This window comes from Lepidochelys kempii, chromosome 1 (assembly GCF_965140285.1).
Source record: "Lepidochelys kempii isolate rLepKem1 chromosome 1, rLepKem1.hap1, whole genome shotgun sequence".
NCBI classification, from domain to species: domain Eukaryota; kingdom Metazoa; phylum Chordata; order Testudines; family Cheloniidae; genus Lepidochelys; species Lepidochelys kempii.
Genome location: NC_136380.1, coordinates 9,760,716 through 9,780,618, shown reverse-complemented (window position 1 = coordinate 9,780,618; position 19,903 = coordinate 9,760,716). Strand labels below are relative to the sequence as shown.

Genomic DNA, 19,903 nt, shown 5'->3' with positions numbered 1-19,903 from the left:
GTCAGTATGGGAGCCAGAAGACCTGGGTGTGTCCAGCAGCCTCAATAAAGAAGCCCCTTTCTAGGCCCCACAGCTGAGACCCCTCTCCTCTCTAGTGACAGAGGGTTTCCAAAGCAGCAAAAGACTAAACTGCCCCCCGGCACACCCCGAACGCTACACAGCTGGTGCGAGGCAGGCCTGTGAATTTAATGATAATCCCCATTATCCCAGTGCAAACCCAGAGCTTAACTAATTCGCAGAGAGTTTAACTAATTAGGCCTCATTCGGCTTCATGAACTAAGGGCTGATATGGCCCTAGAGAGGAAGGGAAGTATCACAACCCCCGTTTTACGTAGGAGAAAACTGAGACCCACAGAAATTGAGAGAGTTGCCCAAGGCCACACAGTGAGTCAGTGGCACAGCAGGGAATAGAACCCAGGAGCCCTGAGTTTTAGCCCCAGTGAGCAGTATTTCCTCCCCTTTACTTTGAGATTTAAACGCTTTGCTGCTGGTTCCCACTCCAGCTGTCCCTCCGCTCAGGTTACCTGTGGGCCTGACCCTGGTCCATAGGGCAGCCCTGGATGGCAGGTATGCAAGGCCACAGCAAAGCTGTCAATGCCTCCTGCTGATTGGTCCCCAGGCCTGTCTCTCTCATCCAGCTTTGCTCAGCGGCTGCGGATGAAAATTGCTCTGCTCTCCTAGTCTAAAGTAGCTGTGACGCTCCCCAGGGGAGCCCAGGGATGTGAGGCACCTCACCACCACTTGCCCTGAGTGCGAAGGCATCTTGTCTGTGCCTGCCATGGGTCAGCTCCCTGAAACCACCAGCTTCTGGCAGCACAAGCCCTGCCCGCCAGGTCTCCGCAGGCCTCGCCCTCTCTGCACTGGGCAGTGAACGGCACACGCCAACGCCCGCGGCCTCAGAGCGTTCCCTGCAGTGCCCAGCCCCTTCTCACTGGACACTCACAGAACTACCAGGCCGGCTGTTCCCAAAGGACCAGGACGCGCCAGCTTGTAAGTTTCAACCTGGGACTGGCACTTTGCTCCACACCACAGCCCTGACCTAGATGCATAGTGAAAACAAGAATACGTTTATTATCCATAAAGAGAGATACAAGGGATTGCAAGTAAGGACGGTGGAAACAAATTGTTTCATATGAAATAAAATCATAACGTTTTCTAGAAACAAAACCTACCTAACAGGTTACCCGCCTGTCTAAAGCAGCTTCTCTCTAGCATTTTCTCCAGCATTTTCAGTCAAGTTTGGCTGAGACTTCCTCTTTCATGAAGCCAACTCGTTGGCTGTTTGTTTCCTCGGTAAAGGATGACAAGGTGTCTCCTCTGTCCCCCAAATATACTACAGCAAACATCTGATGTGCAATTCAAGATAGGGTCGTCCCCCCCCATTTACTTTTTCTATTACTGGTCTCTCTCTGAAGTTTTTACAACCCTTCAGCAGCATTTGGTTCCGACCGGCAGCAGCAGACCCCCTGTGAACGACACAATACTGAATTCACACATAAACAACCGGATAAGCATTTCTTCCCTGACAGACAACCTGCTTTCCCCTTCGCTAGTGACCCGTCCCCAGGCACAGAGCTTAGGAACACAATTCTCAGCATAGATACCTAACTCCTTGCGTCACATCCTTACTGGCATGTCTCCGTGACACTGACGACCAGGGTGACACTGGCTTTTATCTGAGACGCCACGACATTCTCTGAACTGGAACATACACACCAGGCCCAGAAGATTCCTGTAACTCTCAGCAGCCCCTCTGTGCCCCTCCAACAGTTGGCACTAACTGGTTCTTGGGTCACAGAAGCCCCTGGACAGAAGCTGGGAGCAGCAAGGCTTAAGGCTCAGCCAGCCAGCAAAGCTGAATCCAATTACTGGATGCTCTGGGATCGTTTAGCAGATGATGCTCAATAAAAATGATTCCCTTTCCTCTCATCTGCTCTCCTGGTGGAACATTGTTTTGCTGGCCCTCTTTTAAGCCTGTGCACTGGGATAAAATCCTCTGCGTGATTTTAGGCCATCGAAACCCTGGTGCTGCGCTGAGAGATGCTAGGAGGGGATCGCCACACGGTGACTGGACAGGCCTGCTTCAGAACCATCGCTACGTGATGTGAGAGCCCCCCCCCCCCCCATTGTCGAGTCCCGTGACCGTGTCGGGATTCCTGGAACCCAAAACCTGATTTTGCAACCCTTGAAAATCCCCAGGGTCAACCCAGGCAAACCTGTGACACTGCTGCAACGAGTGGGATGGATGGATGGAGGGACAAACTACCCAAGGCCCAAAGGCTGTTTCGGGAAGCCCCGTTCATTGCACTAACGCAAAGCTCGAGAAGGGGCGGGTTAACCCTGACACACACTCACCGAACTCCGGCAGGAAGAGGTCGAGGGGTCTGGAAGGCAGTATCAGGGGGCTCTGTTGTTGTGGTTTCACAGGGGGAAGGACAGGAGGCAGAGGGGGTGGGATAATAGGCACCGGCTCAGGGGCTTGGGATTCCTCTCTAGCAGGAAAGCTGCAAAGAAAAAGAAAGATCCCACGTTAACAGGGTTACAAGCCTTCTACGAATCCCCCCTCCTTCCCTTCCCTGCATGGCTGCCTTAAAAATCGAGGGCCAGACCCTGATCTCATTGATGCCAGCGGACACCCGGACTCACTCTACTGAAGTGGAAGGAGCGACACTGGGTTTGCACTGGGATAATGGGAATTAGAATCAGGGCCTTCGCATCGTGCAAGAGCCAAGTGGTCAGGTGGGTTCAGCAGACCGTATTACTGAGGCATCGCCATGCGGTCACCACGGGTCACCTCCCAGCACAGACTTCCAACACACCTCAAGGGAAAAGAATATTTAACAGCCCAATTGCAGACAGCTGGGATTGTCCCTGTCCCCACCGCTAACCGCCATCAAAAACCCACCCCCACCGATGACGGACGACCACCAAAAGCCCTTCAAAAACCACATTCAGCACAAAGCCCTCTGACAGCATGAACGCTGCAGCGTGAGTAAGGAGCTGCCCAGAACTAGGTGCCACCACCACCCTGCACTTCCCATTGACCTGACCTGCTGTCCTATCACAGAAATGAAGGGACCTCAAGAGGTCCTCAAGTCTACCCCCCTGCGCTGAGGCAGGGCCAAGCAAACCGAGACCGGCCCTGACAGGGGTTTGTCCAACCTGATCTTAAAAACCTCCAGTGACGGGGATTCCACAACCTCCCTTGGAAGCCTACTCCAGAGCTTAACTATCCTGAGAGTTAGAAAGTTTCTCCTGATATCTGACCTAAATCTCCCTGGCTGCAGATTAAGCCCATTGCTGCTAGTCCGACCTTCAGTGGACATGGGGAACAATCAATCCCCGTCTCTTTAGAACGGCCCTTAACAGATTTGGAGACTGTTCTCAGGTCCCCCATCGGTCTTCTTTCCTCAAAACTAAACACGCCCAGGTTTTTTAACCTTCCCTCCCAGCTCAGGTTCTCTAAACCTCTGATCATTTTTGCTGCTCTCCTCTGGACTCTCTCCAATTTGTCCACATCTTTCCAGGGCCGAGTACAGCAGGACAATTACCTCCCGGGTCTTACGTACAATAAACCTGTTAATTCACCCCAGAATGAGTTTAGCCCTTTTTGTAACTGCATCACATTATCAACTGACAGTCAATTTCTGATTCATGATAGCCCCCAGATCCTTTTCAACAGGCCTACCTCCCACCCAGTTATGCCCCAGTTTGTAATTACGCGTTTGATTTTTCCTTCCTAGGTGATGTACTTTGCATGTGTCTTTATTGAATTTTCTCTTTTTGATTGCAGACCTATTCTCTAATGTCCAAGGTCATTTTGAATTCTAACCCTGTCCTCCAAAGTGCTGGCAACCCCTCCCAGCTTGGTATCATATGCAAATTTTACAAGCTTCCCCTCCACTCCATTATCCACGTCATTAATAAACACATTGAATTGCACTGGACCCAGGACAGACCCCTATGACACCCACCCCGGCCCCCTGCAGATACACCCTCCCAAATCATTGATAAGTACTCTGTGAATATGGTCTTTCATCCAGGTGTGCAGTCACCTTTTAGTAATTTTACCTAGACAATATTTCCCTAGTTTGCCCATGGGAATGTCATGTGGGCTTGTGTCAAAGGCCTTGCCAAAATCCAGATATATCACATCTACCGTCCCACCCTCATCCACTAGGCCGGTCACCCTGTCATGAGAGGTCCTGGGTAGCGGCTTCCTACCTTAGCGCTCTCAGTCAGTCTCATGTGCCATCCCGCAATGTTCCAGGGACCTTCCTTGAGCAAGCATGTCGTTCAGTATTGATACAAACCCAATCCTGCACCGCCCACGCCCCACCCGAGCTGGGCACGCACCACGCAAAAATATACACAGCTGTTGGGTCAACGAGCACCTGAGACCCCTCTGGTCACCGCCAAATGGTGGAGCTGATGGGGGAGACTATAGCTGGTTAAAAAATGGACTTCTCTCTCTCTCTCTCTCTCACACACACAGAGCCAGAATTCCCAAATTTTTTGCAAAATGAAATTCTGGGTGGAAAAAAATTGGTTTTGGGGTCAATTGAAATGTTTTGCTATGATAAATTCTCAATGTTTTATTTCAGTTTTGACCCTTTTTTTACTTATTTTTGTATCAAATAAAGTAAATTTCAAAACAGTCATTTTGTTTGTTAACAAAAAACATCAGAAGTTTTCATTCCAAAAAAGTGGAAACTTTTATTTCCAATTGCTGTCAGAACAAAATGTGGTTTTGGCTAAACGGCATTTCCCAACACAAAACTGTTTTGATGAAAATCCCGCCCCCACCCCGTTCTAAGGGGGGGCAGAGCCCCTTGTTCTAACAGCGTTTACACCAACAACAATTAGACAGAAAATGGTTACCAGTGAGACAACAAACAGTGGAGAGCTAGACCCCAGCGCAGTGATTTGGGGAGGCTGATGGGTATTTTCGACAAGCTGCCACAGCCAGGTTCAAAGGGAATCCTTACCTGCCTCTCAGTTACCTGGCTTGGTGAGCAAACTAACCCTGGTGTGGTATGTCCCCCCGGCAGGGCAGACATGCCAGATGTGTCGGAGGAAGGACACCACTGGGTTGCAAAAGCAAGTGCTGGGTCCAGACTGTAAGTTCTTAAAATGGCATCCCAAATATGCAACCTCCTCTTCCTGCCTGCTATTTAACAGGAGCATGGCCTTCCACGAGGCTACAGTTCAGGGGTCAGGAATCTCTTCCTGATTCAGTGGGACTTCGGGCAAGTCACGAACGTGAGCATTTTCATCCTCAGGTGCCTAATGACAGACATCCAAATCCTTAGATTGGTCCCTACATCGGTGGCTGTATTTTCCAAAGTGCTCAGCTCCAACAACTCCCCACTGGAATCAGCAGGAACGGCAGACACCCAGCACCTCTGAGAAACAGGCCATTTGTATTTAGGTGCCTACAGATGAATTCAGGGGCCTGGTTTTAGGCACCCAACTCAAAAATGTTGGCCGCATTCTCCCCATGACTCAGCTTCCACATAAGAACATCAGAATGGCCATGCTGGGTCAGACCCATGGTCCACCTAGGCCAGTATCCTATCTTCTGACAGTGTCTGGTGCCAGACGCTTCAGAGGGAATGAACAGAGCAGGGCAATTTCGAGTGAGCCATCCCCTGTCGTCCAGTCCCAGCTCCTGGCAGTCAGAGACTTAGGAACACCCAGAGCACAGGGTTTTCATCCCTGACCATCTTAGCTAATAGCCATTGATGGACCTAGCCTCCAAGAACTTATCTAGTTCTTTTCTGAACGCAGTTATAGTTTTGGCCTTCACAACATCCCCTGGCAATGAGTTCCACAGGTTGACTGTGCATTGTGTAAAGAAATACTTCCTCTGGTTTGTTGTAGACCTCCTGCCTGTCCATTTCATTGGGTGACCCCTGGTTCTTGTGTTATAGGAAGAGGTACTTCCTTGTTCACCATCTGCAAAATATGGATAGTGCCATTTACCCACCTCTTGGGGGGAGAATTAACTGACAAATCTTTGGAGATTCTCAGCTGAAAGCTGCTATGTGAGGGCAATGATTTATGATTGGTAGTGAGCAATTCAGGTTCTCTTGGGCTAATGAACAAACAATATAGTGGAAAGACAGTGCCACCCACAGCCTGAATTGCAGAGGTGCAGAGCAAAGCTGAAGTCGTTTGGGGTGACAGTTGCTCAGCACCTCCGAAAATCTGGCCGAGGGCATGCAACAAGCCCCAAAGAGACACTCTTTCCCAGCACCTTTCTCTTCGGTTGCATTGAACTCCGAACCTCTTGGGAACTAGAACTAGAATTCAGCCACAGCGGCCTCCCCGTTGCTACTTTTCAGTCATTTCCCGCCTCCCAAACAAGCACCACCAGATGGGCAATGCACAGAATGTTTACAGTAAAGATTTGCTAAGGACAGGAAAGAGGGGAAGTTACTTGGGCACAAAAATAAGAGATCTGAGTCTGTTTTCCTTTGTTTTTGTGGAAAGCTTCCCAATCCGGAGGCGGCTGTGGAATATCTCCCAGGAGAAGCCCCAGTGCCTGTGAACTCCTCCTTTTCCAAATGTCTGGAAAGTATCTAGCACCCCACAGGGCTTGGTCTAAAGGACAAGCCAATAATGACATGTCACAGGAAGGAGGGTGGCGGTGGCTTGGTGGTTAAGGTCCTGGCCTGGGACTTAGAACAACCAGGTGCAACTCCCAGTACTCAGACAGGTCCCTTGGATGACCTTGGCCAAGCAACTTAACCTCTGTGGGCCGAGTGCCCCATCAGTCAAGTGGGGCTAATGCCACTTCCTTCTCCCACCCTTTGTTGCTCTTGTCTACTTAGACTGTAAGCTCTTCAGCAGGTCAGGGAGTGTCTCTCAGCATGGGTGTGCAGAGTCTAGCCGTACTAACAAGTACTAATTACATCCAAAATTCAGGTTGCACAGTCAAACACTTAGAAGTAATGGAAAACGAGCATTAAAGTTGCCCGTGCAACCTTATTTCAGCTCCCTTGTGGGCTTTATTTACAAGTTCCCACACTATATTTTCCATAGGACTGCCACCTCCTTCAGCGAATGAGTAGTTATTCAGCATTTCTTTTTATCCTTCTCATTCAGTACATGGCCCAGGCTGTATTTACCACACGCCATCCAAATCCTACATGGCCTACAGAATGATTAATTTCCTGCTGGGCATTTCTATGGTGCTCTCCCCGTCATGTTTGAGTGCGTCTGTGATGAAGCAGGACTGTTCTTAATGTTTCCTCTGAATAGTGTGAGGGTGCCTCAGTTTCCCCTGTGCAGTTCTTAAGTATCTAGGTGGTGGGATAAGGGTGTATGATCATTGCAGAGTCCTAGGGGGCAGGTGTGTGCAGGGGTCTGGACACAGAGAATGGCCGACATCCTGTTTCCTGGCAACTGATGGCCTGGGCCCTTCCTCCCTGCAAGGTGAGAGCTAAAGGGGTTGGAGAACAAAGTAATCAGTTGACCTCCTGGCCCAGGAAAGGGACAAAGCCCAGAGGAGGAGGAGCTGGAGAGAGTTTCAGTTTGGGGCTGACTGGGGAGGAGGAGTGAAGTGCAGATGTGGTTATCTGGTTCACTGCCCCCCAAAATGGACCCGGCAGAGGAGTCCTGTTCTCTGTACCTACAAGCTCTGTTTTAGACCATGTTCCTGTCGTCTAATAAACCTCTGTTTTACTGGCTGGCTGAGAGTCCCGTCTGACTGCAGAGTTGGGTTGCAGGGCCCTCTGGCTTCCCAGGGAGCCTACCTGGGCGGACTGTCTGTGGGAAGCGCACGGAGGGGCAGAGGATGCTGAATGCTCCGAGGTCAGACCCAGGAAGGTGGAAGCCATGTGAGCTGTGTGTCCTGCAGACAGTCTGCTCCCAGAGAGGAGACTTCCCCAGAGTCCTGACTGGCGTCGTAGGGAGCAGGTCCAGAGCATCGCCCGGGGACTCCGTGACAGCGTCACAAACATTCATGGATTTATCTCTGTGCAGGGGATATTCTTATATCTAGTTTACAGATAGGGAGCTGAGGCAGAGAGAGATTAAGGCTACAATTATCAACAGTGACAACTAATTTGAGACACTTAGACCCTGATTTTTCAGAGCACTCACCAACAGAAATTGGTCCAATAAAAGAGGTTATCTCACGCACCTCATCTCTCTTAGCATTTTTATGGCACATTATATGCCCAGAGCTCAACTCCAGTCAACATGAGTTGCAGCTGTGAGTGCTCAGCGCTTCTTCAAATCTGTTCCCCGGTGTCGTAGGTTGGGAAGCCAGAAAATGAGGAAGACACAATTAGTGGCCAACTCTGAGCACTGTGGTTTCAGTGATTTATCCAGCATCAAGCAGGAGTTCCGACAGAAGCAAGCAGAGAATCCAGTTCTCCAGGGCAACATTCAATTTCCTTGGCCACAGGTCCACCCATTCTCTTCCTGCAGCCCCTCCCTCATTCACTAGACATTGTCAAACTCCTGCAGCAAATGAGACAGGGATCCTACAGACAACAGCCTCCTTCACTACACAACCCTGATTCAGCCCCGGTGCAGACGCGTCCCATGCACTGAATGAGGCCTGGGGTCCAGTGTGAAAAATTGGATGTGATTGTGTCATTAACAACTATATCACTATGCATACGTCAATGATCCCCAAACTTTTCGGGGTCAGAGCTGGGGTCAGGAGTGGGGCCACGGCTCCGGGGGAGAGGGGGTCGCAGACAGGGGTAAGGGGGCCAAGCCTGTGGCTGCAGCTTGGGAACGGAGCCGCAGCCAGGGCCGTCACTTTTAGGTTCTATAATTTACCAGGAGGAGGAGGGGGGCGGGGGAGAAAGTATAAATCTATTAAGCTAATTGCTTCTGGGTTCCAACAGCTGTATGGAAATCCTGAGGCCCTGCAGTTTACATGGCGTCTGTAGCGAGAATAGGGAAAGTGGGAGAACATCATGAACTTCTATCATTGGAATGAAAGGAATAACTCCATTGGCTGGCAGTAGTAGTAGGCTGCTATCCTCTGTGTAGCCCAGGCAGTAGATGGGGACATGACACACCCTTTGTAAGTGTTTACCAGTCGGAATAGTTAGAGAGCATCTAAAGGGCTCAGTCCTCCCTCTGTCAGGGCAAGATCCAGAAGGCAGGTGCTCAGCCCTTTCTGAGAATCGGGCCCCTTGAAGGTGTCCTGAGTTGGACATCCCAGATCACTAGTCACTTTAGAAAGTCCTGGCCTGTCAACCTTGTGAAGGGAAGATGCCCTACAAGCCAGGCCCGATGCCTCTGCTCTCATGGTTCTGCATCCAGCATTCATGTCCCCACTCCATTTAACAATTGGCTGGACTCGGGATGTCTGGCTTCACCATTCGGGCTGACTGGTCTGGGGCATTTCAGAGGCACTGGGATACCAGTGACATGCCCAAACAGACAGCAGGGACATGTAGGGACTCTGATGCAGTAACTGTGAGAAGGACCGTCCAGTACCTTTCAGTCAGGGCTACACACAAGGGCCCGACCCAGAGTGAATCCAGATCCAAGCTGCCACAGAGTCCTGGGGTGTCCAGTGCTGGGGTTTGGCGCGGGGCCTCTCCCTCCGGTTCACACCTGCTCAGCACATACAGCAGAGCAGACTGGGTAGCTCTGTTTACTTGGTGCGGGAGTGGGTGGGAGGAGGTCTGGGGGAATAATCAGACCGGACGGAGTGACCTCACTTCTTCGCAGCCATTTCTATAGAAACAAGCCCGCAAACAGCCACAGACTGGCAAGACAGTTGGTGCAGAAGGCAGAGCGGAGCCCCGGGGGCACATTGCCCTGCACTTCAGGACGAGCGCTGCAAAGAGCCCCTCACCCCCAAAGCAACGGAGCCGCTCTCTGCACCACCAGGACCCCGTCGCTGCTGTCCTCCGGCAAAGCAGGGGCTTAGTGAATCCGGGGGTGCTGAGCCCAGCACCGAGTTAAAGGCAGAGCTGACTGCAGTGGACCAGGCTAGGGTGTAAGAGCACCCCCACCCTCCTTTGCGGGATGGAACCAGGACTGCCCAATTGTGTGCCATAGCCACGGAGCGGGGGGGCTCCACAAAGCATCTTAGCATCACGTCCTCAAATCACCAGATGAACACCAGCTAATTAACCCTCCTGATACCCCTGCCAGCACCATCATCCCCATTTTAACACTGGGGAAACTGAGGCTGGGGGCGATCAAGTGGCTTGCCCAGAGTTTCAGAGAAAGTCTGCGCCAATGTCTGATTTGAATGGAGGAGCGCCAGGCTCACAGGCCAGCGCTTGGAGCACTAGATGCACTAGATTTAAAGGTTAAAAGGAAATAATCACTCTCCCATTCCACACCTGCTCAGAACCCAGCCCAGGGCCCGGTGCATCCCGAGGAGACACCCCTGTGTATAATGTGCTCAGTCCCGCTCGATGGGACAGGATTGCAAGTGCTGAGCACCTAGCCACTCCCACTGAGACCCCTTATGGGCAGGATTTCACAAGAGCGCCACACCCCGTGTTCACCCAACACGTTGAGCTCTTAGGGAAATCTGGCCACTTATTTCTGGGGCGCAAATAGGGGAAAATCTGTCCATAGGCATCTGTAATGCCCACATCCGCTACAAGTGAAACAAAGCGCATGACAGGCAAAACTAACGAAGGGTCAGGGTGACCAGATGTCCCGATTTTATAGGGACAGTCCTGATATTTGGGGCTTTGTCTTATATGGGTGACAATTACCGCCCACCCCCTGTCCCAATTTTTCACCCTTGCTATCTGGCCACCCTATGAGGGGTATCCCTGGGGCCCCTGGGCGCTGGAACAGACAACAGATAACACAGAAATAAGGCAACCCGGCTGTAAGACATACAAACGGCACATGGCACCTAACCCCACCCAATTACCAATCAACCCCCACCACTGCGACTGCACTACTGAAGTGACATCTGCAGCTCAGGGATGCCACAGACCGAGCTGTCCGGGGGGCTGAGCAGATGGAGATTTCCTCCTGCCTTGGGATCTAGCCTCCTCTATTCTCCTTGTTGCGTCCCCTACCGGAGGGACTGAGGTGTAGAAGCGAGACACATGACTGGGTGCTTTGCTGATCTCCTCTGCGCTGCGTGGGCTCCCACAGGGCAGTCTTGGATTCCTGCACTCCTGAATAACGAGCCCTAGCCAGCAAACCTTCCATGGACTGCACTGGGAGCAGGATGAGGCTCAAATGGCTTTTGCAATCCTGGGCTGGCCTGGAGGCTGCCACCTTGCCATCGGGTGTGGGGCCTGGCCCCAGGGATGCATACGTTCCTCCCCTCCAGGCTCATGGCCCTGCCCTACATCTGGGGAAAGAAAGGAAAGCCACAAGAGAACGGCGTGGGACTGTGTTGCCGGGTGGCTTGTGTGTGTGGGTTTGCGCCGTGTGCTGTCCAGCTCTGTGCAGACAGCTGGTTCAGCAGACTTCAGTGGTACTCCCCCATGCTGTCAAGTGCTGAAGGCTGGAATGCCATTGCCTCAGCCTGTGGAGCCCCAACGTTATTATTATTAACAGCAAATAAGGCAGCCAGCTCATTCGGCAGACCTCGCTGCGTCTCATAAAGGACGACAAAGGCACTCAGCTAGGTTAATTGCCCTAGGATGCCAGCGCCCTGGCTCTGTGGGTACAGATGTGCTAAGACATGAGTGCCCCTTGGCACGAAGTGGCTCAGGCAGCAGCAGGAGTCTCTGCTGTCCCCTCGGCCACACAAAGGGTTAAGTCGAGACATTTATAGGCGGAGACAAACAGCTAGAATACACAACTTACGCACCACCGCACATATTTCACGACACCTGTTTGTTACCTCCCCTTGTTCCTGATATCTTGGACAAAACATCCCTGTTCATCGTTTGTCAAACCATCTTATCTTGGACTAGACTGGAATATATTTAGGTAACTATCTAGTGCCTAGTACGCTAGCAACAACTTTGCCAAGCTCATGTACCAGACAGTGAACTTGAGGGCATCTGTTTGATACTTGGCCTGACTTTGGTTCACAGCCTCTGGTCTCGCACCAGGCCCAGTGCTCCAGGCTCGCTCTCTCTACCACAGCCTGTACGTCCACACAACACGCGCACATCGGTCCAGTGCTCTCTGCATTGCACACAGTCCCACCGCAGCAACATTATTACATTCAGTTACATGACAGTGGCGCCTAGAGACCCCAACTGAGATCAGGACCCCGTTGTGTGGGGCTTGGTACACGCACATAGCAAGAGATCCAAAGAGCTCACAGTCTGAACAGACAAGACGAAGGGTGGGAGAGGAAACTGAGGCACGAGGAAGGGAGATGACTGGCCCAAGGTCACTCAGCAGGCCAATGGCAGAGCTGAGAATAGACCCCAGGTCTCCTGACTCCTAGCCCAGTGTCCCCCCTTCGCCCCACAGCGCCCAGCCTTCATCTGCAGAGCCATGACCCTGCACTGCAGCGAAGCTTCTCAGGACTGCTAAGGTGGAAAGACTCCGGTGGGAGGCTCTGGGAACTTCTCCTGCAGCAGGGCTCCTTTGTCCAGTTCAGGTCAGGAGATTCCTGCCATTCCCCTAAGGGAGGCCTTGGTCCAAAGCATTCTGAGGCTCATACAGAATTGCCTTTGCTCCTACTATTCCTACTTGTTCCCTGTCCATGTGTCTCCAGAGCATGCCTCACCACAGTGTCTAAGCAATGAAGTGCAGCCGTACCAGCTGCCATGGACTTTGTCAAACTACACTGCCAATAAAACTGCATTTACAGAGGCATTCTCCCTTAGTCATCATTAGCTGAGATACCACAGGCTTATCTCGTTCAGTCCATCTTTCGTCAGAAACGAACTCCTCCATTTCCTTATCTCCCTTGAGGGTGGCTGTCATTTCAACTGCAGGCCTCCATCCCCCTGTCCAGATAACGACCTACGATCCATGCACTTCCACAAAGCCCTGACACGGGGAGAAACAAGATCCCACCAGTGGGGAATTTACACCACACTTTCCACTTGCTCCGTGGCTAGGGAGAAATCATCATTTCTATCTTTGCCTTTCTCTTCCCACGGTTAAGTAAGTTCTGCCTTCTGTGTACCAGTGGGGACAGACACTGACCTTGGGAGAAGTCAGTAACACTGGCAAATGCCTGCAGTTTTATACTCAATTCATATGTGATTCTCACTCAGGAGATAATGTCACTCGGCATATTGCTTGAATGACAACCGAGTAAGGACATTCACAATGCCCTCCTAGTAAATTCAAACCAAATACTATTATTGTCCTCCTGGTATTGTTCTTTTCCAACTGGCAAACCCCAAGATTTCTTACCAGGATATTCAGGGTTAGTTGCTTAATTATAGCTGTTCTTGCTCCCCTGGGCCAGACTGTTCTTAATGAACTCAGCCCCCAAAGATTAGTAGAAGTGCTCAGCACATTGAACTCGCGCTGGGTTTTGGAGGCACACTGGAACCTGGGATTTGGGGACAGGCTGCCCATCGGTGTCACTATAGGTGGTGAGCACTTGTGAAAATCTGGGGTGAAAGCCTGGGCACACTGAATCAATGGCAAAACTCAGTTTGACTTCAGGGCCACCAGGGCCAAATCCAACACACATTGATGTCCCTGGACAGACCGCTGTTTGTTTCAAGAAGAGCAAGATCAAGTGCCACAAGCAGAATGGAGTGGATCACTGGGCTGGGACTGGGAAGGAGTTTTTACTCCAGGCAAACAATTTATCCTAATGAGTGACTGTTGCTTCATTACAAGACCACCCGTGTGGGATTCACAAAGATCACCCCACACTTCAATGCTGCAACTTCAAGGCACTGTCTGTACAAATATTTTTAGAGCACCACTGCAAGCCCCGGAAGCCGGAGTTTGACAGCCGGGGCTGGGAGGCTCGCTTCTGCAGGCTGTTTGCAGACATAGCCTTAGTTTGCAGGGGACAGGCATTGTGTTTTAGTTGATGAGTTTTTAAATCTTCATTTGGCAACTTCTGCCTTAAAAGACTAGATCTAGACTTGGAGTTTCACATAACGCCTGGTAAAAGGCCATGTCATAGGCCACACACCCAATTAAAATAATTTCCTTCCCACAGGTCATTGTTAATAGAGGTGGAGTTGGCTGGTGCCAAGTGGTTCCGTGGTGTTTTGCCAGGAGATTAATAGGGCTGAGATTCCAAACTCTGGTCTTTTCATCCAGAAATCGGTAAATTGCAATGCAGGGAATGTCATTTTTATTCAGCATTATATTCAAAGTGGTTTTAAGAACTTTTCAGACTTTTTTTTAAAATGGCCTGTCCTCTTCATAGCTGCACCTGCTGGCAGGGATCACAGATCAATGATAATGATAATGATCTGTACTGGCTGCATTCCTAACTAGACGCTAACAGTCCTCAGACAGTTGAGATGCTACGTCTATGCTCTGTGATAGTGTCCCTTTAAACACAGTACAGGCTGACTAGTTCTTCCACCACAGCTTCTCTGAAGGCCATCGAGGTCAAAGGGAGAAAAACATCACAAGTTCTGCTGTGAACCCTGCAGTCACTGCCCGGAAGGACGGTTTAGTGGGGCAAGCCAGGGGGATGGCGTAGTTGGTTAAGCATCAGGTTTAAAATACTCTCGCTCCTTGGAAGCCGAGCTGAAGAGGCTGGCTGGCTCATTCCAGCCCTCCGGCTCTGGGAGGTGGCTGCAGTGAATTCCATGGAGCTTTCCACAGGTGGGGACTTTCCAACCTGAGCTTCTGGCTGCGCTGCTTGGACATGCAGAGCACCTTTCGTAAGACTAGGAGGTTGGCCTCAGCATCCTTGCATAACAAGCTGTGGCCACATATGCATGCAAACACCATGGTCCTGAGCCTTCAGCACTGAAAGTACCAGCCTTTTCCACCGGAGCTAACAGAGTAACTCTGTGCCACTGTGGTCAGCCACCCGAAGTCAGCATAATCACAAGCACTTGGCTAATGTTTTGCTCATGGCCAAAACATCCCTTTTTTCCCACCGCTGAACTGCGCCCGGGCTGGCTAGCTGCTGCCCTCCACCCTAGAGGCAGCTGGACTCCCAGGGTGCTGTCTGTATGGAGTTAGTGAAGCACTCCCAGATGAAAGGTGCTGTTCTGTGGGCCAGATTCTTAGAGTGGCTTGGAGAAGAATCCAAACCTTTATCTGAACCAACCCGCCCAACCTTCTGTGGCTTGCCCATTGCTCACCTTCCCCCTACTCCATAAACAGCAGGATACTACATCACTGGAGCCTAGAACCACCAAATCCTCAGGGTCTCCTAGGGAAAAAGGACACTTCCTTCTCATTTGCGTCTGCCCTCCCCCATAGACTCTTCCTCCCAGCCCAGTGGGCTTTTTCCCAGATCGATTATTTCCCTCCTCCAACCCATAATACTCCCTTAGGCCATCAAGTCAGCCAGCTGTGTCCTGCGGCGTCTCAGGTCCCCTGCGTGGGCTCGCTCTGGCCAGCATCTCACCTTAGTCCACATCCAACTACCAGCTGCATTAGCACCAGTCATTAACTCACCTCTCTCAAAAGCCTCCCTGAATCCCTCCGAGGTGCAGGTGCTGGACCTCAGCCAGGCCCTGAATTCTACTGCTAGCCATCACGGGGAGTGTAAGACACCTGCAGCTGTTGAAATGCAGTCTCCTTGATGCTGAATGCCTCCCAGCCTTCAGCAGCTGATGGGAGTAGCTGACCACAAGCATGAGATGTAGCACCTTCTCTGTGGGCTGCTCAACGGCAAGCCCCAGGGGAAGGAAGGAAGGGGTCAGAAATGGGAGGTGGGTGGCTGCAAACCACAGCAGAAGGGCAAAGGTCAGTCCTGCCGAATCACGCTTTGACATTAGGGCAACGACATTTCGTCTTCGTAAAGCTGACGTTGAAGTCTGGTTAGGTTCGAAGGAGGTGAAGCGTGGTCCTGCTACCAGCCTCAGCCCAGCAAACGTGGGGGGGCAGAGAGGAAGTGCTTGCTAACGGGGCAGACAAGCACACAGCCAGACGCTTGCATACAGAGGGAAGGGGGAAGGGGCAGTGCGATGCACCCAGGCACTGCAAAAAGAGAAGCAGACAGACCGGGTACGACGAGGAGACGGAGAGGGCAGATCAGGCTCCTGGGTGGGGCCTGCACAGGGAACACAGTAAAAACCACCTGGCAGTGGCAACACCATTCCCCAGGGCACCACCATGGTGCCTCCTCCTCAGAACCAGCAGCCCCAGAGCCAGCTCCACGGCAGCCCCCCTCCCCCACGGCACCCCCAGAGCCAGCTCCACGGCACCCCCAGAGCCAGCTCCACGGCAACCCCCCTCCCCCACGGCACCCCCAGAGCCAGCTCCACGGCAGCCCCCCTCCCCCACGGCACCCCCAGAGCCAGCTCCACTGCAACCCCCCTCCCCTACAGGCACCCCCAGAGCCAGCTCCACGGCAACCCCCCTCCCCTACTGGCACCCCCAGAGCCAGCTCCACGGCAACCCCCACGGCACCCCCAGAGCCAGCTCCACGGCAACCCCCCTCCCCCACGGCACCCCCAGAGCCAGCTCCACGGCAACCCCCTCCCCTACAGGCACCCCCAGAGCCAGCTCCACGGCAACCCCACTCCCCTAAAGGCACCCCCAGAGCCAGCTCCACGGCAACCCCCTCCCCTACAGGCACCCCCAGAGCCAGCTCCACGGCAACCCCCCTCCCCTACTGGCACCCCCAGAGCCAGCTCCACGGCAACCCCCTCCCCTACAGGCACCCCCAGAGCCAGCTCCACGGCAACCCCACTCCCCTAAAGGCACCCCCAGAGCCAGCTCCACGGCAACCCCCCTCCCCTACTGGCACCCCCAGAGCCAGCTCCACGGCAACCCCCTCCCCTACAGGCACCCCCAGAGCCAGCTCCACGGCAACCCCCCTCCCCCACGGCACCCCCAGAGCCAGCTCCACGGCAACCCCCCTCCCCTACAGGCAGCATGTGGGGAGCCCCACAGAGGCAGCACGCCCCTGCCAGCTGGCAGCAGTAGGAGCCTGAGGTCCTCCACTGCTGCTGTCCTCTAGGGCAGGGGTTCCCAAACCTTTTCTTTCTGAGGCCCCCCGACATGCAATAAAAGCTCCACGGCCCCCCTGCGCCCAACAGCTGGTTTTCTCAGGGCTGGCGTTAGAGCAGGGTTCTCAAACTGGGGGGTTGGGACCCCTCGGGGGGTCACGAGGTTATTACATCGGGGGTCGCAAGCTGTCAGCCTCCACCCCAAACCCCACTTTGCCTCCAGCATTTATAATGGCGTTAAACACATAAAACGTGTTTTTAATTCATAAGGGGCACGGAGATTGCACTCAGAGGCTTGCTATGTGAAAGGGGTCACCGGTACAAAAGTTTGAGAACCACGGCATTAGGGGGAAGCAAGCAGGGCAATTGCCCGGGGCCCCACACCACAGGGGCCCCCGCAGAGCTACATTGCTCAGGCTTTGGCTTCAGCCCCAGGTGGCGGGGCTCAGGGCCCTGGGGTTCAGCCCCGTGCTGTGGGGCTTCGCCTTTCTGCCCGGGGCCCCAGTGAGTCTAACCCTGGCCCTGCTTGGCAGACCCCCTGAAACCTGCTCATGGCCCCCCGGGCGCCCAGAACCCCCGATTGAGAACCACGGCTCCATGGGCAGGGGCAGGAGACCTGCCGGCTGGGCACGGCGCTGCACCTAAGGCAGGAGCAGCAGCCCCACCAGCCCGGGCCTCCATTTTACCAACTGTGCCAGGAGCGGGGGATGGGGCTTTGCCCCTTTCCACCCCCCCCCCGCGGTGCCCTGTCCACCAGTTGCCCCACTGAGTCTATTGGCGAGCAAGGCACCAGGTGACCCAAGGATCAAGCCCTAAACAAATGGTGCCAGGGCCAAATCCATCCCTGCGACGAGTGGGTGCAACACCACTGATGGGGGTGAATTCGAGAGGCAGTGCACAGTGCTCTCTGACCCAGAGGCAGGAGGCCAAATCCAGCTCTGGTGTAACTCAGCTGACTTCAGCTGAAGTATGTACACCAGGGATGTCCTTGCCCCACTCTCAAGGGCCTGGGACCTGCCTCCTTAGAGACCTTCTTCCCCCAGGCCCAGCCACGCTGCTCTAGCCGGATCCTCCTTGGCTTACAAAGAGGAGGCCGGGGCCAGGCCTTCTCCGGGAGGGGCTCCTCGCCTTTGATCCAAAACAGCCCAAACACCCAGGCCGTTGGGGCACCGTCCAAGGGTCATCTCTTCTTCCAGGGCTAGAGCCTGTTTACCCCGACCTTACGTCAGCGAAGTGGGAGCTGGGGCCAAGGAAGGACTGAGCAAACGCTGAGTTGCTCAGGATCCGGACCACCCTTAGCACCATCTCCTTTCCACTGGCTGGGTTTGTAGAGCGGGAAAGCAATAAATCAATCAGAATCGCTGTGAAGAAGTCTGGCTCCTGCTAACACAGAGCAGGGACTGCAGCTCGTCAGCTGCAGCCTGCAGGGCAATGGACTCTGGGGAGCGAGCCACATGGACTTCCTCTCAAGGGACCACAGAGCAGGGACAAAGCATTTGCAACCAGCAGTGCAGGCCTAGAAAGTGTGGGTATTGTCAGAGATGTGACTGTGGAAACGGCCCCTTCTTACATCGGTCCCCTCTGAGCCCCCCGACTCGCGTCTGCCGGCTAAACTGGCACAACTGCGTGGCCGGTCCCCTTCGCTCTGGAGAGCCGGCAGAGACACAAGAGAGCAAACGGGATTCTATTCTTCCTGGGTCGGCAGCGGTGAAATCCCAAACACGGGATGCCTATTCCTGATTGTGAGGCAGGAGACAGAAATTACCCAGCTTGAGAGCTCAGGAGGCAGGATTCTGAGACACTGACAAGCTGGAAAACAAATCTTCTTACGGGTAAACAGAGTGAATCTCTCGGGGGGGGCACCAAGAGAGAGCATCACCCCACAGCTACCCTTGTACGCAGCCTTGCCAAATCATCATGAACATTTACAAGCCCAGACACAAGATCTACTGGCCCACCCTCACCGCAAAGGTGAAAAAAACCATCAGGCAGCCAGCTCACGAGACCTTCAGGAGGCTGTTTTAATGGTGATGCTGCAACCAAAAAACCCCATAGACCAGACACTTTCTGCTTCACAGAGAAAGGAAAGCTGCTCCTATCGGAGAGGTGGGGGTTAGACAGGAGAATGGAAGCGTGAGTATAATTTTTGGTGGTGCCCAGAACGGGTCCAAGCCCCCCTTCCCGCCTCCCTCCACACCCCCCACCTTCCTTGTAAGCCGATATATATTTTTTAAAACAATGTAAAAATGGACTGGAAACAGTACGCGTTTAACAGTTTCCCTATATTGCACAATATCACTATTGTAAGAAAAAAAATTATTTAACTAAGAATATCAACTTTATTAATACTCTTTTGAATACGGAAACAATCCAGCACTCTTGGATCAATAACCCACAAAAGCAAAAAGCTCTGTCCAATTCGCTATTGTACTCCAATCTCGTAAATCTTGATAGCCAAGACTGATGAAAACTCCTTTTCTTATCTTTTAGATTTGCACATCTTTCTTTTGTATAACTTCAGTTTGCAAGCTGGGTGTCGAACTCAGGCCACCACTTGATCAATTACCTTTTTGTTCTTTTTCTCTGGGTAATTAAGAATTTCTCCATTGTTGATTATTATTACACAAAATTAATGGGGTGGGGCTGAGGGGTTTGGAGTGTGGGAGGGGGCAGAGGGTTGGAGTGCAGGGGTGAGGGCTGCGGGGTGGGGCTGGGGATGAGGGGTTCACAGTGCATGAGGGGACTCAGGGCTGGGGCAGTGGGTTGGGGTGTGGGGAGATGAGGGCTCTGGTTGGGGGTGAAGGCTCTGGGGGGGGGGGGCTGGGGATGAGGGGTTTGGGGTGTGGGAGGGGCTCAGGCTGCGGGATGGGGCCGGGGATGAGGAGTTCACAGTGCAGGAGGGGACTCAGGGCTGGGGCAGA

At 52.9% G+C, this 19,903-nt stretch overlaps 1 protein-coding gene across 11 annotated transcripts in view; it reads right to left on the bottom strand.

Annotated features, from left to right (window-relative positions):
* The window catches only part of ARAP1 (ArfGAP with RhoGAP domain, ankyrin repeat and PH domain 1), a 226,271-nt gene that overhangs the window by 91,817 nt on the left and 114,551 nt on the right, over positions 1–19,903 (bottom strand). For all 11 annotated transcript variants that reach the window (XR_012157524.2, XR_012157517.2, XR_012157526.2 and 8 more), the window contains one exon: positions 2,356–2,504. Coding sequence is in view for 3 of the 11 variants with exons in the window: in XM_073333741.2 (XP_073189842.1) it covers positions 2,356–2,504 (149 nt within the window). In the remaining 8 variants the exon portion in view is untranslated. The remainder of the gene's footprint in view (positions 1–2,355; positions 2,505–19,903) is intronic.